We start from the raw sequence: 24,518 nt of genomic DNA on the forward strand, positions 1-24,518 counted from the left end.
CGGTTTAGTAAAAGGGGGCTATAGTGGAAAATATAGACAGCAGATATAAATTCGGACACATTTTGATCACTAAATTTAAAATAAAATCATTTTTCCTACCTTTGCTGTCTGGTGATTTCATGATGCTGTCTGCTTTTCCTTCTTCTGACTGTAAATCCAATATTTCTTTCTTTCTTTCTGCCTCCTGCATGCTTCCTCTCCTCCAGACCTCATTCCATTCTCCAACCAACATCTCTTTCTGTCCCTCCATGAGTCCAACTTTTTCTTCCTCTCTCCCTGCCCCTTCCCTTTCTGTCTTTCTCTCTCCCTGTCCCAAGCCACCGCCGCCAATTTAAACCTGCTTCCCTGACGCTGCAAAAGCCAAGCCTGTGCAAGTGCTGGGCCCACAAGCCTTCCCCCTCCCCCTCACATTCTGACGCTAGAGAGGAAGTTCCGGACCAGCCAATCGCTGCCTGGCTGGCTCGGAACTTCCTCTCGGACGTCAGAATTGATGCTTGTGCACACCTGGCCTGGCGTTGGGGGAAGCAGGAAGAACAGAACGCAAAGGCAACACAAGTCTATCACAGAGCCCGGGATGGGCTCCGTGATTGACTCACGTTGCCTTTGCGATCTACTGGTCGATTGTGATCAACCTTTTGGCACCCCTGTTGTAAGTGATATCTGCTCTTTTATATATTTAATTATTTTTTGATGTTATGATTTTTATGTATTTTATTGTTAATGCTATGATCATTATTTTAATTTGTTATTAAATCTATATTTCATGTTATTTCCATGATACTGTTTTATTTGTATGTAGATATTATGATTCCTGATGCAAGCTTATGGTAGACATTGAGGGCCATATTCTGTAAACAGCACCGTAGGTTAGGCAGCAGTAGGCTTTAATTGCTTTAATTGGTACAGTAATTGACTGTACTGTTTAAAAGTCAATTAAAAATCCATTAAAAAAAGTAGGTACTGGCAAGTGCCTACCCTGATAGGCACCAGAGCCGCAGTTAAGTCATGGCATCTTAAGTTCAAAAGTAGGCATGGTTATGGCCTTAGGTTCCATTAGGAGTGACTCATTTTCAAATGTAGGTGCCGGTGGTTGAGCAGAGTACGATTTTGGGTTTCAAAAAGGAATTGGACGAGTTCCTGAAGGGAAAGGGGATCCAGGGGTATAATTAGAGGATTACTATACAATACAAAATGCCCTTGAGTAATAGATCACTACAGGTCCTTGACCTGGGGGGCCAGCGCGGGAGCGGACTGCTGGGCGTGATGGACCTATGGTCTGACTCGGCAGAGGCAATGCTTATGTTCTTATGTTCTATTTATTTATTTATATAATTTTCTATCATTTTCTCCCCCAAAGAGCTCAGAATAGGATAACAATAGGGGCTCCTTTTACAAAGGTGCACTAGCGGTTTTAGCGCACACGCTAAGCGCTACCGCCTCCTTTTAAGCAGGCAGTAATTTTTCAGCTAGTGCGCACTATAGCGCACGCTAATCTTGTGCGTGCCCTAAAAACGCTAGCGTACCTTTATAAAAGGAGCCCTAGGTTAACGTACATAACTTACAGTTAACAGGTTACAATTTTCAATATATGCTTTTATCCTAATTCAACATTTTCGAATAATTCCAATATACGTGGAGGGGCATAATCAAAAGATAGTCTAAGTCTGATTTGGACATAAGCCGTTAGTCGCCCAAAGTCGGCAGCAGCAAAATGTCCATTCTCAAAGTACATCCAAAATATTTTTTTTTCCCAAAATCATCTATCTGTATGTCCAGACGTTTGATTGTTCAGACCGCCACTACATCTATCTTTATACCACATTCTCGATCAAAAATTTGTCCAATCCCTAATGCCCCGAACAAAACCTTTTGGATGTGGGAGGGGCCAGCATTGTGATGGACTGGCCACCCAGACATGGGAACAGAGCAGTGGGGCACCTTTACAGGGCACTGCTGTGAACTTCACAAAAAGGGTGCCACATAAACATCTCACCAGAACGCCCATATAAGATATGGTGATTCCCCCAAAACCCACTATATCCACCTGTCTACAACCCTAAAAGCCCTTATGGCTGCAGGTGGCACCTATATAGCTGTAAACTGTTTGGGGGATTTCACATTTTCTACCTTGAATGTAGAGGATAGAGTGGCTTATGGGCCTGGGTCCTCCTCTCTATGGTTTACTATCTCACTCCCCATACTACTTAAGCCATCTCTGTGCAGCTCTACTAGGCTTTCCTATGCCAAGTGTTGATGTCCTAGAGGCAGGTATGTATGTTTTTATTCTGAACTTTGTGGGGGTGCGACGGGGTCAGTGAACATGGGGTGTGTGTGTGTGTGTCTTTACTTTGTCCCTGCAGTGGTTATCTGGTCACTTATACATGTCTTTACATCATCTAACTCACAACGTATAAGTTTCATCTAGACAGTCTTGTCAAACATTCAGTTATCACTGCAGGATGACTAAGTCCAGGTTGGCTCACATCCCGCCCTAACCACTCCTCCAAAAATGCCACTTTCACTTCTGGGCGCACAGTGGGATTCAGAGGCCTAAAATGTTCATAGCTACAGTACAAGATTTTTCAATACAACTTTTTATCTTAATGCGACACATACTGAGGATTTTGTATCAATATACTGTACATTTCTTTGGAATCTATTGGTTGTGGGCAGGGGAATTAGGTGAAGAGGTATGTTTTTATTGCTTTCCTACTGTTGAGGAGTCCTTCAAGGGATCTAATCTGTGGGTGCAATTGATTCCAGTGGCTTGCTATAAAGTGGGAGTAGGAATGTTGTTTGGCAGTATGCAGTTGAAGGGCACAACCAGAGGGTGTTTTGAGGCGTATTTCATCCTGGGAATGGAGGGACCTGTTCGGCATATACAGAGGAAGCTTGTTAGCTTGTTTGTCTTGTAGCTTGGCACCATGTCATGCAAGGATTTGAACAGGTGGCCATATCCAAAGGACGCTACTCCATCCTCATTCTCCTTGATCTATCTGCAGAACTTGATACCGTAGATCACCACCTACTCATTGAAATGCTGTCCTCACTTGGGTATCAGGGTTCTGTTATTTCATGGTTTTCTTCCTATCTCACCTTTAGCCTAAACTCTGAAGGATGCTCATCTGCTGCCATTCCACTATCGGTCAGCATACCTCAGGGATCTGTCCTGGGACCTCTTCTTTTCTCCATCTATACTTATTCTCTTGGTGCTCTAATCTTATCCCAAAGGTTCCAGAATCACCTCTATGCTGATGACTCACAAATCTAATCTAATCTTCTATTTTTGCGTTGCTCATACCTAGGCAGGCTCAAGACGACTTATAGAGAGGGGCAAGGATGGAGAAGGGGGGAGGAGGGAAGAGAGGATACAGGAGGGGGGTAGGGAGAGGGGTGGAGGGGGAAGGAGAGGTGATTAAGTGCCAAATAGATGAGTTTTCAGTTTCTTCCGGAATATGGCATGGTTAGATTCTGTTCTGGTCATTTCTGTAAGGTCATTCCAACTTTTTACTCCTAGAAAGCTGAGCATGGAGTGGAAAACATGTTTGTATTGAAGATTTTTTGTGGAAGAGATATTTAAAAGTATTCTGTTGAGGGTTCTGTGGGAAGTAGGCCATGCCTTGGAGAAGAGCTGGATGAGAGGAGCCGTGGAGTTTCCGTAAAGGTTGAGGTGAATGATGCATGAAGTTTTTGAAGGTTATTCGTGATGGGATGGGTAGCCAGTGCAGTTGCCTCTCCACACCTGAAATTTCTAGGGGAATCCAGGCCCAAGTCTTAGCCTGCTTCTCTGACATTGCTACCTGGATATGAACAAAAGATTGAAGCTGGTCCCTAGGCTTGCACTTCCAGTTCATTAACATGCCTTAAAATTAGTAAGCACAAATTGATTTAGCACACTTTAATCTAGAAATTAAAGCCCACAAACTCCATTTCCACATGTTTAATTTTATTTGTAAATAAAACTTTTTACCCCAAAGAATAGAAAAAATAGTCAAATATCAGAGGGAAAAAAGTCCAAAATGACTGTAAATTAACTCCCCGCCCCCCCTCCCATTTAAACAAAACTGTGCAAGTTTTTTTAGCGCTGGCTGGCACGCTGAATGCTGTGTGCTGCTCCGACGGTCATAGAGCTCCTATGAGCATCAGAGCAGGGCAGAGCATTCATTGCGATAGCCGGCGCTAAATAAACTCTTGTACGGCTTTTTAAAGGGGAGGGGTTTAAATTGTCTCTCTGTGTACATCCCTGCTTCATAAGAGCTCCAAGAAAAAGAGCAGAAACGGGTTGATTACGCTCATGTCTAGTATGTGCCAGGCACATCATCTGTGGTTAATTTTTATTTACACAAATTTGGAGCTCTGTAAGTAGTCAAATAGTTAACTAATGATTCGAGCAGTCAGGATAAAATGTTGGATTCATGTCCTAGTTCTTATACTGTCTGCTATTGCTTAAGTTACTACAAAAATGCACTTCAGTAATATTGTCATTGATCCTTTTCATCTGAGGAAGATTTTGCAGCTGAGCGCTGGCCTCTTCCCCTCAGGCAAGAAATGGTTTATGCTCCAGTGTTTGCATTGGAGGATTTGCCTCATGAGAACCATTTTGTGTAGCACTGGTAGACAACCATGTAGCAAATTTTAAAGAACAGGGAGGGAGAGTATGGCACTGTGGTTATAGCTACAGCCTTGGCACCCTGAGGTTGTGGGTTCAATCCCACGCTGTTCCTTGTGACCCCAGGGAAGTCACTTAATCTCCCCATTGCCCCAGGCACATTAGATAGATTGTGCCAGGACAGACAGGAAAAAATTCATGAGTACCCAAATAAATTCTGAGCTCCCCTGGAAGAACAGTTTTGAAAATTGAAATAATAAATAAACAAACAACTGTTTTCTACCAATCTTTCTGCAACTCCGACTTCCTGTTCTCCCTTCTTTGTCTAATCCTCCCCCCCTTTTTTTATCAAGCCGCATTAGGGTTTTTTATTGCCAGTCACTAAGGTAAAATCTCAAACACTCATAGGAATTCTGTGAGCGTCTGAGCTTTTACCAAAGCGACCAGCAATAGAAAACCCTAATGCAACTTGATAAAAGGGGGGGGGGGATTAGTTTTCTCTTATTTTTACTCATTCTACAGCTCTACATTTCTCCAATCTTTTTAATGTATTGTTAGACATTATGGCCGAAGCAGCTTTTGAGAATCGCACACGAGCATCCTATACAGAATTGCGCATAAGCCCGCCTAAAAAAAAAACAAAAACCCTGATTCTCTAACTGACGTCAATGTTACAGAATTAGAGAATCGGGTTGCTGCTGAGCTTATTGTAGCAAGGGATCTATCTGCCGTGATGTTTAGTGGCAACCCATTCCCACCCCCCACGAAGACTACCGGCAGGAGCGATGCCCAATTCCTCCTGCCAGGAACCCCCCCATACATCGCCAACAGGAGGGATGCCCAATCTCTACCGGATACCTCTCACCCCTCTGCAGGACCATATAGCCCACCCCCCCGGACCCACGTGAACTCCCCCACCCCCCAGAGGGATGCATTGTGGAATGCACCGTGGAGGGGCCTATGGCCTGATTGGCCCAGTCGCCTAAGCCCCACCCATAGAAAGGGCCTTAAGCACATGGGCCAACCTAAGATTCCGGTTGGCCCAGGTGCCTAAGGCCCTGCCCCAGTGCATCCCACAATGCACCTGGAAGGGACAGGCCGGAGGGAGCACCCGTCCATCCATCAAAAAAAGGTTAGAGGGGGTAAGAGGTGACCGGGGGAGGGGGGAGGATGTCCGGCAGGAGGAATTGGGCATTTCTCCTGCCAGCGATCTATCCGGGGGGGCGGGGGGGGGGAGGGGGGCGTTTCTGGCAGGAGGGATTAGGTGTTTTGTTGTTTGTTGTTATGATATGATAACATTCTAAATATCTTTTTATTTGTTAGGTGGTTTATAGGGCAACCAAACCTGAGTCAGCAGCTGAAATTTGCTGCTTGGTTTTGGCTGAAACTGAAAATGGCATTTCTCTCTCACCCCCTAGAAGAGAGAATGAGTCACCTAGGCTGCCACTCCCAATCCACAGCAAAGAGAGCAAGTCTACTGGGCCAAACCCTTCCTTCCCACTATCCAATGGCCCTCCCCAGGCCTACCTGATGGTTACGTGGTCTAGTGACCTCTTCCAGACAGAAGCTATCCCTGTCACTCCTGCCACCTCTGATTCCTCGGTCAAAATGGTTGCCAAGACTGCTGTGGGAAGTCCCAGCAGCCATTTTGAAAGTAGAACAAGCATGGGCAGGAGCAATTGGGCAGCTAGAACTAGCATGGGCAGCTCAATTATTGTCTTCAAGGCTGTTGCAGGGAGTCACAGCAACCATTTTGACTGAAGAACTAGTGGGGGCAGGAGCAACTTTGAATTATTCCTACCCAGTAAAGGCCACTAGACCACCAAGGAATTTAAAAGTAGGCCCAGGGAGGAATTTTAGGGTGATGGGAGGGTGGAGATGTTCTGGTCAGGGTGGCTAGCCCAGAACGGCGGGACCTGCTATCTGATGGTGATTATAAGTGGTGATGGTTGGGGGCAGGCAAAGAGTGGCTATGGGGGCAGGGTGTTCAATTTCAGACAAAAATATACTGACAAACTGAAGAATGACGAATTGGGCCAGTTTCAGTGCTGATGAGAAAACCAAAACTGAACCCCAAATTCAGTCAACCTCTAAGTTGGTTGGTTAGTTATGCAGGGATTTTTTTTTTTTAATTACTTCAAAATGTTCAGCAGTGGATAGAGTTTAGGTTGATTTTACTGAATTTACAAAGGGAGACTGCCTGGATGAAGAGAAGAAATACAAGGGATCAGTCCGAAGTTAGATTCTCTTCCCTGTGACCTTAGACTTAAGAGAATCTCTGAAAATTGAGTTTTCCTCGCTAATATTGGGTATTGTTATTGATTCATGTCTTACATTTAAGGATCGGCTAAATTCTCTTGTTAAAAAGTATTTCTTTAGCCCTCGTATCCTGAGAAGAGTGAGAACGCTCTTTCATCAGCATTCAGTCAATTATCTTATCAAGGTTGGATTATTGCAACTCAATGTACCTGGGTCTCTCAAAGGTCAGTCTGCACAGACTTCAATTGATATAGAGTACCGCTGCCAAGCTCATTTTTGGTAAGAGTAAATTCGATCACATAACCCCATTGCTCAAGGAATTACATTGACTTCCAATGTATCTTAGAATTCAATTTAAGTGTGTTTGTATTGCATTTAAAATTCTATTTGGCATTTTTATTACTTTGGCTCCTTTAGATTGGAATGCACACAGATCTTATCTTGTAGGAATTCAAATAAATTAAAACTTACATTTCCTTCCCTTAGGGGTAAAAATAGAACTTTCAGGAGATTCAGCCACTCTTTCATTTTCAAACTAACTGAGCTCTGGAATGAGCTACAGCTTTCACTTAGAAGTCTAGGCCCCTTCATTGCATTTTGGAAAGCTCTGAAAACGTTCTTGTTTACTAAACACTTTGGAAACTAAGCCATTCTAGATTGCATTCTTCTTCTATATTTATGTACTATCCTTGCATTATTGTAAACTGAGTTGAGCACCTTTTTGGTTGAAGAACCAGTCTATAAAATTAAAATTTAGTTTAGAAAGGCTGGATGGATAGTGTGAAGCCAGAAAAAAGGAAGACATTTGATATAAAGAGGGAAGAAAGGAGAAATGCTAGCTAGAAGGGAGAGAGAAAATGGAGGGTGGCTGGTGAGATCCTGCACTGCACAAAAAAAAGGTGAAGAAAGAGGGAGAGAGAGATGCCTGGGGAGGGGAAGGAGAGAGATGTTGGATGATAAAGGAAAGAGAGGAGAAATGCTGACTGGAAAGGAAATAACAGGGCAAGACAGTGGCTTGAAAAGGTAGGGGGAAAGGGGGATGCTGGAAGGAAAGGAGAGATGCTTCCTGGAAGGGGAGGAGAAGGTAGATGCTGGATGGAAGGAGAGAAAGAAAGAGGCAATACCAGATGGATTGGGAAGAGGTAAATTACTTTGGAAAAGAGAGGAAATGTCAGATGAAAGGAGGAAGAGAGGAGGAAATGGAAGAAAGAGGGGGGAATGCTTGGTGGGAGGGGATAGAGAGTGGGAGATGCCAGATGGAAACAATATAGAGAAAAGAATGGAAACACTGGATGAAGGAGGAGAGGACAGAGTTAATGTAAGACTGGGGAATAAGAGAAAGAGGAATCGGAGAGTTGGAGTGAAGGAAAAAGATGATAAATTGGTGGTAAATGTAAAAAGAGGCAGTCTTCGATAGTAAGGATGAATGAAATATGGACAGAGGCAGAAAAATAAATGGGACAAAAGCCAAATCCTAGTTCTGGTTGACCTCCAAGGTCTGCCAGTTATGTTCCTGTACCCAATCTGTGGCATGCCATTGGCTGACTTCATACACTTCAAATTCATGTTGCTCTCTTGCTTGCAAAAGAAGACTATTACACCTATTTAACTGATTTCATCAGATTCAACCCTTGCCATCTCTTTGCCACGCTCAACTCTCTACTAAAATTGCCCTTACCTCCAACTCCTACTTTGCTTTCTCACCAGACCGTGACTGAGTACTTCCTTGACTACGCCCACAAAATTACCCTCAAGTTCTTGACCAATCCGTCTCCACTTCCCCCTCCGGCCTGCCCTGCAAACCCTCCATCATCCCCTGCTGCCTTTTTCTCCTTCCCAGAAATCATTGAAGAGGAAATCGCATATCTTCTTTTCTCCTCCAAACTCACTACCTGTTCCTCAGATCCCATTCCCACCCATCTACTACTCACCATCTCCCCTATCTGCCACATCCTCAACTTATCACTCTCTATCTCAACTATACTCAATGCCTTCAAACATGCTGTAGTTACGCAGCTCCTGAAAAGGCTATCGCTGGACCCTACCTGCCCCTCCAATTATCACCCTATCTCCTTTCTACTACTAGAATGAGCTATCCACCACTGTCTTCTTGACTTCCTTTTGGCTCAAGCTGTCCTCGACCCTTCAATCAGGCTTCTGCCCCCTTCACTCCACGGAAACTGCCTTTGCTAAATGACCTGCTCCTGGCCAAATCTAAAGGACACTACTCCATCCTCATCCTCCTTGATCTATCTGCAGCATTTGACACTCATTGAAATGCTGTACTCATTTGGGTATCAAGGCTCTGTTATTTCATGTTTTTCTTCCTATCTTTCTTGTACCTTTAGCATAAGCTCTCAAGGATCCTCCTCTGCTGCCATTCTGCAATCAGTCAGCATACCTTAGGGATCTGACCTGGGACCTCTTCTTTTCTCCATTTACTCTTCTCTTGGTGTTCTAATCTCATCCCAAAGGTTCCAGTACCACCTCTATGCTGATGACTTGCAAATCTACCTCTCCACACCTGAAATTTCTACGGGAATCCAGGCCCGAGTCTCAGCCTGCCTCTCTGACATTGCTACCTGGATGTTTTGCCGCCATCTAAAATTAAAAATGGCCAAGACTGAACTCCTTATTTTTCCTATTAAACCTGCCTCTCCCCTTCCCTCAGTCTTTCCTATATTTCTGGAAAACACCCTCATCCTCTCTGTCTCGTTGGCTCACATCCTTGGGGTCATCTTTGACTCGTCGCTCTCCTTCTCCTCTCATATCCAACATTTTAGCATTATTATAGAGAAAGAAATGACAAGTTTTAGCAAGTTTAGCTAAAACTTGTCATTTCTTTCTCTATAATAATACTAAATAAAATCCATCCTTTCCTTTCTGAGCATGCTGCCAAGACCCTCATCCTTGCCTTTGTCACCTCTCGTCTGGATTACTGCAGTGTGCTTCTCACTGGTCTACAGCTAAGCCATATCTCTCCCCTTCAATCTGTTCAAAATACTGCTGTACGCCTCATATTCTGCCAGGGTTATTATAACCACATTATTCCTCGCAGGTCGCTTCACTAGCTCCCTGTCTGTACTGCATACAATTCAAACAACTCTTATTGACATTCAAGTGTACTTATTCTGCAGCTCCTCCTCTCTTGTTACTCCCTTCCAGAAACGCCACTCATCAGACAAGTCACTCCTGTTGGTATTCTTCTCCTCTACCACCAACTCCTATATCTGTCCTTTCTACCTTGCTGCACCACATGCTTGGAACAACCTTCCTGGCTCACTACATAAGGCTCCATCTCTGGCAGTATTCAAAGCCAGACTGAAAGCTCACTTATTTGAAACTGCATTTACATACTAACCCAACCAACATATCTTGTCCAATAGTGCCCTGCCACCAATGAAAAGGAAAGGAATTCCTGTCATGAGAGCTATGAGAAGACGTGAAAACAGAAACTAGACATGGATCCACACAATTAGAAAAATTAAATGGCAAGAGAACAACGGTAGAAAAAATGTTATTTTGAATGAAGTAGTATGGTAGTGGTGTTAGTTTTATTTATTAATCTTTAGAGATTAAAGCAAAGCCTGAAAACTGTGTAGTTATGTCCCCTCAAAATGGAAAGTAAAGAACAGTACAGAGAGGAAATAGCATATTTCTTTAGGAAAGACTATCCAGCTGTAAAAAGAAATTACAAATCTGTTAACTCGCATAAATTAGCACACAAATATCATGGAAGCATTTAGCTTTGGTTAAACAAATTTGTTTCCACTGTGCTCCAACATGCTCAACAGTTTAACATTGTTTGAAAAGACTTCTGTTTAGAAGTCATCTGGTGAAGTCCTAAGTCATGAGCTATCATGTGATGGGGCATACTTCATTCCTTTAAAAGAAAGAGGTTGCATTAATTATGCTGCTGTTTATTCTACTGAAGAACATACAAAAAAAGCCTTAAATACAAATACAAGAAATGTAAGAGAACTGCCAACTAGAAAATGGACATTCAGCTGGTAGAGTTTCACCAAAGTGGATCATAGTTTGTCAATAGCTGAGATGAAAAGGGAAATATATATGGTTTGAAAAATGCTGAAGTAGCCAGATAGGCGAGTCTGGCCAGTTGAGTCTTTTCCAGTGTCCATCTACTTAGGCAACAGAGGACAACTGAGAAGGTCCAGTTAGTTATGAAGGCCACTAGCAGCTTTATCATGACTTTGTTTCTGCTGAGAGTAACGTAACGTTGTTTCTCTTTTGCTTTCGTAGGTTCTGAAGGTAGCATACTTGAAACCCATACTTCCAGTGAGATGCATGACTTAGATGACATAGAAGCCAATATTGAAACTCTGGAAAATTGTAAAAGACCTAAAAGCACTGTTGAGATGAGCGGTTAGAGCGACAGAAGGATATATGGAAGCTGACTGCATGTTCTAAGTTATACAAGTCCACCCCTTTTCCTCAAAAATGCCTTAGAACTGAAATTTTTAGTTTTCTAACATTCCGTTTTGAAGTTTGCCTTTGTGTCCACTTCACAGATGTTGAACTACACATACTTCTTCAAAGCATTATACCAAAACAAACTTTTCAGCTAGCCAGTCACATATTGGTATCAACAGTAATTTGCGTATAGAAGGAAAAGAAAGTTGAGACCATCAGAATTTGATATGAGCCAACTTCAGACTCCTCGATTAATGGATTTTAGTGACTTCCCACAAATTAGGTAGATTATAAATATGAAATGATTGTGGGGAAAAGGCGGGGCAGTAGAGTGTTGGGTTGGTAAACTGAGTGGAGGAGCATGAGTGCTAGGTTATATAGCTGGATGGGCTGAGGAGGGTACATTAAAAAGTTAAAGCTTAGTAGGTGAGGAGTATGCAGGGGTGGGTTAAGATAATCCCTGAACCAGAAACAATAGAGTTATCTGTCTTAAGGACCAGGCCTTGGGTCTTTCAGAACTGGAAGTCCATAACTGGGTCCCCATCTATGTTCCCTCATATATTCTTGGAGTGTCACTCACAGATTTTACATGGTTGTTCATAAAAATACTTGAAAATCTGGAAAATTGTTGGGTTTTAGAATTTGTTGCTCGCACTAAAAAAAATTTTTGGGAACTTGTTGCTCACATGAGAAACACCCAGCTAATCCTTAGAGGAAGCATTGTTCCACTTGGGGAGCCCAGCTTTAGTAGGCAAAAATACATAAGAACATAAGAATTGCCGCTGCAGGGTCAGACCAGTGGTCCATCATGCCCAGGTCCGCACCCGCAGCGGCCCTTAGGTCAAAGACCAGTGCCGTAACTGAGCCTAGCCTTACCTGCGTACGTTCTGGTTTAGCAGGAACTTGTCTAACTTTTTCTTGAATCCCTGGAGGGTGTTTTCCCCTTTAACAGCCTCCGGAAGAGCATACCAGTTTTCCACCACTCTCTTGAGTGAAGAACTTCCTTATATTTGTACGGAATCTATCCCCTTTTAACTTTAGAGAGTGCCATCTCATTCTCCCTGCCTTGGAAAGGGTGAACAACCTGCCTTTATCTACTAAGTCTATTCCCTTCATTATCTTGAATGTTTCGATCCTCTTTTCAAATGAGAAGAGGCCCAGTTTCTCTAACCTCTCACGGTACGGTGACTCCTCTAGCCCCTTAACCATTTTAGTCTCTCTTCTCTATCTAACCAACTAAACAAACATCAATAGGTCACAGGAAAAATCAGAACAAAACAAAAGGCAGGTTAAAAAGACTCCTAATACTAACTCACATTACAGGCAAGACATACTATGATAGAACACCATGGAGTCAGCTGTCAAAAAACATAAGAAAAGCAATACTGAGACAGACCAGTGATCCATCTAGCTCAGTATCCTGCTTCTAGTAGTGGCCACAAATACCTGGAAGAATCAAAGATAGTAGCAAGATTCCGTTCTGATCCCAGGGACAGCAGTGGCTTTCCCCATTTGCATTAGAAGAACCTTCTTACACTGGAGAACCATTGTATGCAAATGTGTCATACATATATATTAAATGTGGCTAGCCTGAAAACCCAAATGACTACAGGATTACGTGGACTTGGAAGCCCTTTGTTAGGGACTGTCTTTTACATGTTTTGTGTACATCTGTAGCACTATAGAAATGCTAAGTAGTAGTTGTTTTCTTTTATATTTAGTCTTTTCCAAATGCTTGTTTTGTTTTTTTATCTCTGGGGTGTGGTGTTTTAATTTTATTTTTAATTATCATGAACAAGAAAAGCATAAAAAACACACAGTGGTCAGAGTTTTCTAATATCAAAATATAGCAATTTATTCAAGACACTGAATATGATCTGTTGATTCCCTCCTTGAAACAAATGAGCTACAGCACAATGTGATTTAAGAGAGGGGGTTGGGGTGGAGAGCAGAGGAGAAATTTTTTTAAAAAAGTCAGATGTTAACCTTAAACTGAATTTTGGAGATGCGGATGTGTGAACCAAGTCTGGCTGCAAGTCTGACACAGACAATAAAAACCTCAATAGCCAGAATTTATAACATCAGTGAACAGCTAAAGGACATTTCTGCAACTAACAAAGAAACGCAATTTAAAGTAAAAAGGCAAAACAAGGACAAAATACAAGGGCCCCTCACCACCCCCTCCAAAAAAAACCTACATATCCTTATGTTTGACAAAGTGCACTTCACTTGGTTCTAAAAATTAGCAATTAAAAGTTCAAGAAAGAAAATGCAAACATGAAACATGGGGTTAATGCTTTTAAAACCCTGTACATATGTCAGGACCTTTGACGTTCCATGTGGGTTCCAGCATTCGTTAAATTAAAGATGCAGTATCCTGCTGCCAAGACAGCATCTGAAACAAATTTCTGTCAGCTCATAATGGTTCACGCAAACAATTTTGGTGGTGAAGTTGTACAAATGCTATGTTGTTTTTTTTTTTGGAAGCTGTCTTCTTTCCAAAGGGTTGCCACCAAAAATTTGGAACAAAGCACTCTACAGTGATATGAAAAAGTTAATCCACCCTTGATTTCCCCTATTATTGCTCATATGTCACACTGAATGGTTCCTGATCAATATTATACAAAGGGAACCCTTATAAACATATAACATAATTTTAAAATTATTTTGTCATTTATTTAAGGAACAAAGTTATCAAACATCCATTCCTATGTGAAAAAGTAGCTACTACCATAGTCAATCAACCAACTGACCAAATTTAATTGATAATTATATTCATTGCAGTCAGCCCTGTTGATTCTGAATCTAAGTCTCGTTATATATTGAATCTAACCATAAGACTGAAGTAGTCTCCACAATGTTTCCATGAACATACTATGCTACGATCAAAGAAAATTCCAGAAGAGATGAGAGTCTGGTAAAGGTTACAGCCATTTTCTAAGCTCTGGGACTCCACTGAACCACAGTGAGAGACATTATCTCCAAATAGAAAAGATCTGGAACAGTGGTAAATCTTCCCAAGAGCGGCTTGGCCTATCAAAATTACTCCAAGTGTGCAGTAATAACTCATATGGAAAGTAAAAAAAGAAAAAAAGCTTCCCAACACATTATCTAAAAATCAGCAGGCCTCTCTATCTTCAGCTAACTTGAATGCTCATAACTCTACACTAACCCCCTCTTCTACGAAACTGCGATAGCAGTTTGTAGCGCAGTGAGCCGCGCTGAATGGCCTGCGCAGCTCCCGATGCTCATAGAGTTCCTATGAGCATTGGGAGCAGCGCAGTCCATTCAGCGTAGCTCTCTGCTCTACAAACTGCTAGCGCAGTTTAATAGAAGAAGAGGTAAGAAAGAGACTAGGCAAAAATACTCTTTTGTCCAAGAGTAACATCAATGCTCATCTCACTGCTGCAAAACGCACACACACACAGATGATCCCTAAAGCTTTTTGGGATAATGTTCTATGGACAAACAAGTCAAAAGTGAAATTCTTTGGATAACATAGGTCCCATTATGTTTAATATAAGGCAAAATACATTGTACAAAATGGTGGCAAGTAGCAAGATGGTGGGGGGGATGCTTTGCTGCCTCAGTAACTGGAAAACGTCTGATCATCTGTTTGTGAACTGAAGCTGAACTGTAATTGGGTTATGCAACAAGGCAATGATCCAAAACACAAAGGCCTAGATGCACTAAAGTCAGCGATTGTCTAACAATTGCCATTAAACCGGTTTTGACTGGATTAGAAATGATCACATTTGCCGACCTGATGCAGAAAATGGCTCACCGCATGGTTTTCTGCACGATCGCTCATCCTTCGATCTGGCCATGCAAATAAGGTCATTTATTTTGAAATGCCATGTAAACTAGCTGAGCGATTGATGCTCTAACATCACTTTGCAAAGCACAAAAAAAACCCCAAACACTTAGCAATCAAGTCTACATCTAAATGACTGAGAAGAAAGCAAATTAGAGTTTTGGAATGGCCCAACAGAGATATGGCAGGATATGAAACAAACATCTCAAGCATTAAAACACATGAATATCTCCGAATTAGAGCAGTTTTGCAAGGAAGAGTGAGCTAAGATTCCTCAACAGCTATGTAAAAGACTGGCATCTGGTAACAATTACTGCTGCTAAAGGTGGTTCAACCAGTAATTAAGCTTAGGGGGTACTAATTTATTCATATGAGTGATATTGGTGTTAGATAACTATGGAGCTATGTACTAAAGCTTAGCCTGTGCCAACGGAATTAGCATGCACTAAATGCTAAGAATCCCAGTTTATACCTATTGGCTTCTTAGCATTTAGTATGTGCTAATTCTGTTAGCGTGAACTAAGCACTTTTTTTTAGTTCAATAATTTTTCACTACGTTTCAAACCTCAGCATCTATACATACAAATTACACAGGACAGCATAACCTTCCTCCCCCTGCAGTAAAAGAGATGAACAGTAAATAGTAACCATAGAAGTGATCACCCTACAGTCTTAACATATTCATGTTGCAATCAGTCCTTTCTGCAAAGATTTAATTATATTTATAAATCATGCACAGTGTATTCCACCCAAAAGTCAAAATCAAAAAGCTTTGGTAAAATGGCCTTTATATTCCTTAAATAAATGAAGTAACAATTCAAAAAAAATGTGGCACATGTTTACTGAGGATCTCTTGGTGTAATATAACATTTTGTTTAAGGATCAGATACCATTCAGTGTGATATACTGTATAAACAATAATAGGGGAAATGAGGAGTAAACTGTTTTACATCACTGTATGTAATCTTGCTTATTAATGCCTGGTATGTATGTGTCTCTGCTTTCTTTATGCTAGAACCTATCCTTTTGGTTGAATGGATCGATTCATATTGTGATAGGCACGTAGGATCTCTTAAGAGAGAGGAAGAGATAATGGTTACTATGGATGGGCAGATTGGATGGACCATTTGACCTTTATCTGCCATCATGTTTCTATAATTATTCTTCAGAAGCAAAAAAAAAAAATCAATTAAAAAAACATTTAGAATGAAATTTTTGGGGTCACAACTTTTTGGAAAGGAAAACTGCCTCCAAAATATAATAGATCATTATATCATTCATACGATACATCGCTCACTCAGACTGTATTCACTAGGAAAGCTTGTGGCATCCAATTTTGTACATTGTCATTGTGTAAAGTGTTTTGAGTTCGTGTGTCTATGGGGCCCTTTTACTAAAAGGTTTGATCAAGCTTTGCATTTATCGTATATTCAATGCAAAAAAATAACACATAAGAACAAAGCTGGTGTGCTAGAGGTGTTTCAGACAGGGAATGGGACAATTCAGCATGGCCAGTTCAGCACAGCCATTTCAGTGCCACCAGTTCATCACGGCCCTTTCAGCGTGGGCTGTTTCATCTCTTAATATTGACACCCTCTTAAAGTCAACCTTTTACCCCAGAAGTCTTCCCTCTGGACAACTTTCTGTTCCAATATAAAGGGAAACCTTATGATGCACCTGATTGATCTGTGATAATGCCCCCCACTTCAAACCTTGAAGTCACTAGATGATGCAGAGGCAGGAGAAGACCACAGGTGAAGGGAAGTGAAAGAAGCACCAGTGTGGGGCAAAGGGGGGGCTATGACCCCCTCTTTCAAACCTTGAAGTTACCAGATGATGTGGAGGCAGAAGACCGCAGGTGGGTGAAGGGAAAGGAAAGAACCACCAATGGGGTAAGGGGGGTTGTTCCCCCCCTCTTTCAAACCTCGCAGCTTCAACAAGGTAAGCGCTCACCATTACAACAGCCATAATGAAACAGCTGTGGTTAAACACCCATGCTGAACCGGCCATGATGGACTGTCCTGTGCTGAAACGGCCGTGCTGAACTGGTGTGGGGAATTCTATAAATGCTGCTCAAAAATTGGCACTGGGAAAAAAACGCAGTAAGTGTGATTTTTATAAGCCCTTTATAGGATCACACTTAGCACCAACTCCTGCATTTAACGTTTGGTACCAGACTCCTGCTGAAACCTGGTATATATGCTGGCACCCAGGTTAGGTGTGCTGTGGAAGTATTCTTAAGAACACCTCGGAAACATCCATGCCTCATCATGGCCAAAGCTCCTTTTGAGTTACATGCTATCAGAGTTAGGCACTATGACCCAGATTCTATAAATGGCGCCGGAGGTTAGGCACCTAGATCAGCACGCCTAGCCCATCTAGGCACTTAATTTTTAAAAAAAAATTGGCTTAATCAGCGCTGATAATTGAAAGCGCCTTTAAAGAAAATTGAAAAATTAGCCAGTAGGCGCCTACCACTTTGAGGTTGGAATCTACATCAAGGCACCTACCATCAAGTAGGTGTGATTACGGACAGATTCAGGCGGAGTTTGGACGTGGATTGGCTTAGGTGCCGGTAGGTACCTAACTTAGATGCACTCGTTCAGGCCAAGAAAAGCCTGGCCTAAATGGCAGTGTGCCTAAAGATTCAATGCCTACTGGTGTCAAAGAATGCTTAGGCATGATTCTATAAAGGACACTTAGCAGTTGATTGACAACCTCCAAACAGCACCTAGGAGTTAGATGCCGTTTATAAAATCAGGGCCTAGACCTTTATAGAATAACACAGCCAAATGTGCACATAAATTTTAAAGGCTACCAATTAATATCAATAATTGGTTGGTAACACTCAATTGATGTTAATCGGCTTTTAGGCTTTGATTCTATAGCATTAGGCTTAATCAGGCTTAAGCATTGGCACTCAACGCCTCACAGTCAGCTTTAATTGAACTTAATTTAAAGTTAGGCAGCTAACGCAAAAAACTCAATTTCATAAAAGTAGGCGTCTAGCCCAAAGCACCTACACTACAAGTGGGCATTATTAGGGGTGGATCATGGGTGTGTTTTCAAGTTAGCTATCTCTTTGTGAATCAGGTGCCATTAGGCTCTGATATTGATGCCTAACTTTAGGCATAGAAAACCCTTGCCTAAATTGGGGATGCCTAAATGTTAAGATGCTGAGCGCCACCTAGGCATGCTTAGGCAACACTAAGCGTGATTTTATAATGGGTGCCTAAGTTTTAAAGTTTTATAACTTTAGGCAGGCTTTATAGAATCAGGGCCTGAATCTGCGCATCTTGGGAATGTGACCCAATTTTGGTTCTCAAATCTAGGTATCATAAACAGAATCTGGGGTTATTGCACCGGAATTTTATTTTATTTTTTAATGCATCTTAAGTGTACTCGCAGTGCAGATGCATTCACTGCTTCCAATTTAAGACATAAGGGCATCCACGCTAACTGCAGTAATTACAGCGCATGATATAATACCATGCGCTAACTGAAATGCGCAGGCCATGCCCATTCCCCACCCCTGTTATCCCATGAGTGTGCTGTTATCCCAGAGCGATAATAGCATACTCATGGGCTGTTACTTCCTGTTAATTCATATATTTACCGTATTTTCTCACATATAACGCGCGCGTTATACGTGGTTCTTACAAACCGCGCATACCCTTGCGCGTTATACGCATGAGCGCGTTGTACAAAATTTTTTTTACAATAGTTCACCCCCCCCCCCCGATTCATCACCCGGAAAGAGCGCTCGCACTCCCACCCTGAAGGACCGCTCGCACCCCCACCCGAAGGACCACTCGCACCCCCACAGCCTCCCCCCCTCCCCCAAGGAGAAGCTGTCTACCTTGTTTCCGGATGCCAGCCCAGCTGCTTCCTCTGCCGGCGGTCCTGCCCCTTCTCAGAGCCCTGTGGTGCGCTGCTTCCTCTTCAGGCGGTCCCGCCCTTTCTCTGATGTCAGAGAAAGGGCGGGACCGCCGGAAGAAAAAGCAGTGCAGCAGGGCTCAGAGAAGGGGCGGGACCGCCGGCAGAGGAAACAGCTGGGCTCGCTGGCATCCGGAAACAAGGTAGACAGCTTCTCCATGGGGGGGGAGGCTGTGGGGGTGCGAGCGGTCCTTCGGGTGGGGATGCGAGCGGTCCTTCGGGGTGGGAGTGCGAGCGGTCCTTCGGGGTGGGGGTGCGAGCGGTCCTTCAGGTTGGGGGTGCAGGTGCGTGCGAGTGTTCCTTCGGGGTGGGGGTGCGAGCGGTCCTGCGGGGGGGGGGGTGAATCGGACATCGGGGGGGGGGCATCAGGCTTTCAGGGTAGGGACAGGACTTCAAGGGGGAAAGGAGAGTCGGAGCGGGCGAAAAGAGAGTCGGGGTCTCCAGAGGAGAGTTGGGGCGGGCGAAAGGAGAGTTGGGCAGCATGCGCGGTATACGAGTGTGCGTGGTATATAAAAATTTCTGTACATAAATTTGTGTTTTTCGCGCGCTATACCCGTGTGCGCTTTTTACACGGGTGCGCGTTATCTATGTGAAAATACGGTACTTAACGCACTTTGGTAAAAAGACCATTAAGAGTTGACTGCTCTCATACTGGCGTAAATGCAATGGATAGAAAATAATTCTAGGTAATTTGATTTGCAGTGTTCACCCCGATAGCCATTAACTGATCACCTTTACCATTTTGATTTGAATTTAACTCCTGAGCAGCTACTACTATTTAAATTTTAGGAAGTATGAGTAAGTTGACTGGTATGTTGCTGCATTAATCTTAAGGCCCATATGCAGATAGCAGGCTGACACATGAAAACTAAATAGAGCATTATGAAATGAACAGCAGCCTTTACAAAGGCATTTTTCCCCATAAGCACAGAAGAGGAAGATCAAAAATAAATTATATTAAGACAAACATAAAAACAAAACAAAACTAATCCCGAAGAAAAACCTAGAACCAAGACTCGATGATGATGCAGTAAGCTCAACAAACCAGTATAGATTTTCTGAGGAATCTAATCAGTCCTGTTGAAACAAATATTTTTTACAGAATTTCCCAAATAACGAATATTTCTAAATTCAGATTTTTTGACCTCTAAAATTACCATACAGATTGAGTTGTATTGCACCCTTAATTGACATGAAGGCTGGACAATGAGGAGCAATGATGTTAATGTTATGAGTGACAGGTGTCAGCTCAAGTAAATTGCTGACATCTGCCTTATAGTAACCCCCCAAAAAAAAATTATTTCACTTGCCATACCTCAGGGAAACATCAAGCTGGGACTATTTTTCTTGCAACTTAAGTGGGTAGTGAGGCTGGCGTATGACAATTTTAGGAAAGAAGACTGCATTTAAGCCTTTAAGCCCAACCGGCAAAGCAGTGGAGGCCCTCACAGCATTAGCACAGGACTGTCTCTCTGACACATGACATGAGCAATGAGCCACTGAAGCAGGGTCTATACAGCAGCAGCATTTTGTTCAGGTCCTGGAAGTTCAGGCCCTCCAACTGAAAGGACTAAACCCTGTGTATCATGCTGTAGTATACAGGTCATATGCACACAACATCTCCTTAAACAATATAGTTTAAGGCTATTTTCAGGGATGGACGAGAGGGAGCATGAGAGAACTAAGGGGTAGAATCACAAACTTACTTTATTTAGTCCGTTCCTTTCCTTAATCAGTTTATGTGAATAAATTATTGTAACCAATCTTCATGTCCTTCCATAACAATAGCTATTAATCTTAAAATGTGTTGTGCCCTCCTCCCCCAAATATGAATCTATTCAACCTTGCCATCCCCAGCACTATCCTTCCCCTAACCTTTCCACCTTCCTACCTACAGGCACAAGGAAATCAACCTTACCTCATTATCTCCTGTGCCAACTTCAACAGGTAGCCTGAACCACACCAGGTTTGTGGGTTCCTCACAGCTATAGGTCTCTGCTCGGTTTAGACTTCAGACTGAAGCCAGCAGACGAGAAATCAGACACAGGTCAAAAAACACAGCTTTCTTCCTGGCTGCATCAATCTACATCCCACTCCCCCTACCCTCCCTAGGACAGTCCTATGGCTTCATTCTTAAAGGATGGCAGGAGGACAGAAATTTGCAGGTAGACTACAAAGACTAGACAGAGGACATAAGGAAAGAGTTGTCTAGTCTTTGTCTAAATTAAGCATAAACTAGAAATTGGAACCTCTTTACTTCTCTAAAATAAGAGAAAGGGTCAATTTGCTTTGTGTTATCTGTGAACAGATGCATAAAAAGCTTAAACAATTTGTAAAGTGCACACTTAAGGACTAAATTCTATAAATGTGTCGCAATCTAAGAAAAGGTACCAAGTCCTAGGGCTCCTTTTACTAATCTGCGGTAGCGTTTTAAACCCGCGCTGCAGATTAGCGTGCGCTAACCCCTGCGCTACACAGAAAGACTAATGCCAGCTCAATAGAGGCATTAGCTTCTAGCGCGCACGCGCGCTAAAACCGCTAGAACAGCTTTGTAAAAGGAGCCCTTAGTGCACGCTTACTTGAAAAACGAGGCAACAGTGTCAGTTGAGTTCTTTTTATCAGATACAACAATTTGCTAATTAAAACGGTATATCTCTGGCAAATGAAATGATAGAAAGATGTGGCTTCTTGCATTTGAATCAGCATCTTCTTGATTACTTAGCCAGCTGAATAACTCAATTTCTAAGACTTGGTCCCTCTTTTTGGATTATAACAAAAATGGTGCCTAAAAAAAAAAAAAATAGCGGACCGCTATTCTGTAAAGAACACTTAAAGTTAAGTGCCGTTTACAGAATAGCATTTAGCTTCAGGAACCATGCCTAACTTTAGGAGTGGTAATTTACACCCACTGAAACATGATGTAAATCAGGGAACTCAAAGTCCCTCCTTGAGGGTCGCAATCCAGTTGGGTTTTCAGGATTTCCCCAATGAATATGCATTGAAAGTAGTGCATGCACATAGATCTCATGCATATTCATTGGGAAAATCCTGAAAACCCGACTGGATTGCGGCCCTCAAGGAGGGACTTTGAGACCCCTGATGTAAATCCTCACACTTAAATTAGGCATGAAGCTCCCTCCCCCCCTTATTCAATAACTGTGTGCATAAATTGCAGCGGTTCCCAAACCACAAACCATGGACATCTGCACTGAATACTGACCAATTGTGTGAAGCTTGGGGGATAACATCATAAGCCATTTAACAGTATATCAGCAGATGAAAAGCCAAAGCAAGCTGAGACCTCTGGACAGAAAGTCATATGCCTTTCAACTCTCTCTGTCAGACTTCTCCTTTGTACAAATTATGGGCTCCTTTTACAAAGGTGCGTTAAGGCCTTAACGCATGGTAAAATGCCACTCGCGCTAGTCGCTACCGCCTCCTCTTCAGCAGGCAGTAGTTTTTTTAGGTAGCGCATGCTAATCCGGTGCATGTGCTAAAAACGCTAACGCACCTTTGTAAAAGGAGCCCTATATCTTTATTGGAACTTTATGGAAAGGCTGTAATTGTATTTAATTGGCTTTTAATATACAGCATATTGAATAAATAGTTTCAATTGAAAATGATTATAATTGTACAATTTCTTGATTTGGGGTATCCTTGTTGGGCAAGGGGTTCCAGCCTCACAATTATAATATGCGTGAGAGAAATCTGCACACAGTGAAAGCAGTGCACATAACTCAATCTCGTGAATATTCACTGCAGATATCCTGAATCCCTGACTAGCTGGGATTCCCTCAGGACAGAGTTGGGAGCCACTGCTATAACAGAATCTGGGCGCCCAGATGCCATTGTAGAATTTACGCTCAGTGCTCTGCGTTCTAGCACTCAAATTTAGGCACCCTTTATAGAATTATGCTGTCTGGGGGTAATTCTCTAGGTTCCAGGTTGATGTGCTAACCCCAAATTCTATAGTAACAGTTATGTGCACAGCTGCCATCATAGAATATTAGCCTAAGTCCACATTTATGCACCTAACTTTAGTGATAAGCAGTTAGGGGCTAGCTAATTCTATAAATACCCTTAATAATCTCAATAATTGGTAAAAAATTTTTAATTTTTTTTTGAGCAATAGGCACCTATCCAATTCTATAAAAGATAGGTGCCTATTGCATGGCGCTTAACGGTGCCTAAAACCTAAGTGGGTGTTTCTATGGACGGAGCATAACTTAGGCACCACTAAGTGTGATTCTCCCAAAACCTAGGCACCTAGGATTTAAACAGTATTTTAAAGCACTCCGAGGGGGGGGGGGGTTTGGGCGGGGAACCCCCATCCCACTTTACTAAGAACTGTTGGTGCTTCTGATGTGGGGGGTGTTGGAGGAGAACACCCCATTATAAAGGAAACAGCCTTTTTCCTCTGTAATGGGGCGTTTCCCCCCAACGCCCCCTCGGAGTGCTTTAAAATACTGTTTAAATCCAGCGTGCAGGAGTCCTGCTTATGATTGTCAGTGCTCCAATGTCCATGCGGCTTTGTCTCACACAGTTTTGACCCGTCACCCTATCCCATTAAGTGTCACTGAAAATGCCCAGTTAACATCCAACAAGTGATTTAAACAGCCAAGAGCCCATATTTTCTTCCCTCTCTTTGTATTTCCAGCTCAATCAGAATAGCACCGAGAGCCTTCATTTGTAATCTCCAGGGATTTTCCTCCTGCTTTTATTAAAATCACCCCAGTCATCACAGCAACAATCTTTGGTGAAAGGTCAAAAACTGTGTCTCTCCCTCCAGAACCTGTTAATGTAGACCTTCTCACCACTAGTGTTGCCAATAAGTATCAGCAGAATCTCCCTTCCTCCAGCTGGGCTACAAATACCTCTCTGTAGTTTCCCCAGTCTCTGGATGGCTCATGGAGCGCATCATTTGTGCCCCAGTTCCAGCAGAACTTCCTTAACCTTTTCCTATCGTAATAAATTTTACGTTACGCTGGTTCCAATCGTAATTATTTTAGCTAAGTTTTGTATTATTCACCGTTATAATTTACGGCTATTGTAAACATAATGTAAATAAGTCATAAGTCTGTAAATTCAAATATTTTGTGTTCCTGGCTCTTTATTGGTCCATACAGACTGTTTATCCACGATGGCAACATTTTTGGAATGTCCCGTCATCCGGGACACACGATAGGAAAAGGTTAAGCCCAAGTGAAGATATTTGACTTCCTGCAGCAGTTTGAGCTAAGGACAGTAGCATCATAATGCCCAGATCCATTATATTATTCATTCTGATCATGCCAATGTATGGGGCACACAAAAACACCTTCTTTTTGTCAGTAGAACATGGAAATTGCAAAATAATCTGAATGCTTTAGATATGTGACACTGCTTCAAAACCCAGGAGCCACTTGCTTAGCACATAGTCATCTAGGCCCAATTATATAAGGTGCTAGCTCCGCAGTATTTCAAATGCTG

The 24,518-nt window shown here is 42.5% G+C and overlaps 1 protein-coding gene across 1 annotated transcript in view; it reads left to right on the forward strand.

Annotated features, from left to right (window-relative positions):
- GPR143 (G protein-coupled receptor 143) overlaps positions 1-12,165 on the forward strand; it is a 62,814-nt gene extending 50,649 nt beyond the window's left edge. Inside the window, exon 9 of the mRNA XM_033948360.1 lies at positions 11,129-12,165. Within this exon, the coding sequence (XP_033804251.1) occupies positions 11,129-11,256 (128 nt within the window). The 3' untranslated portion in view covers positions 11,257-12,165. The remainder of the gene's footprint in view (positions 1-11,128) is intronic.
- The last annotated feature ends 12,353 nt before the right edge of the window (positions 12,166-24,518 follow it).

This window comes from Geotrypetes seraphini, chromosome 6 (assembly GCF_902459505.1).
Source record: "Geotrypetes seraphini chromosome 6, aGeoSer1.1, whole genome shotgun sequence".
Taxonomy (NCBI): domain Eukaryota; kingdom Metazoa; phylum Chordata; class Amphibia; order Gymnophiona; family Dermophiidae; genus Geotrypetes; species Geotrypetes seraphini.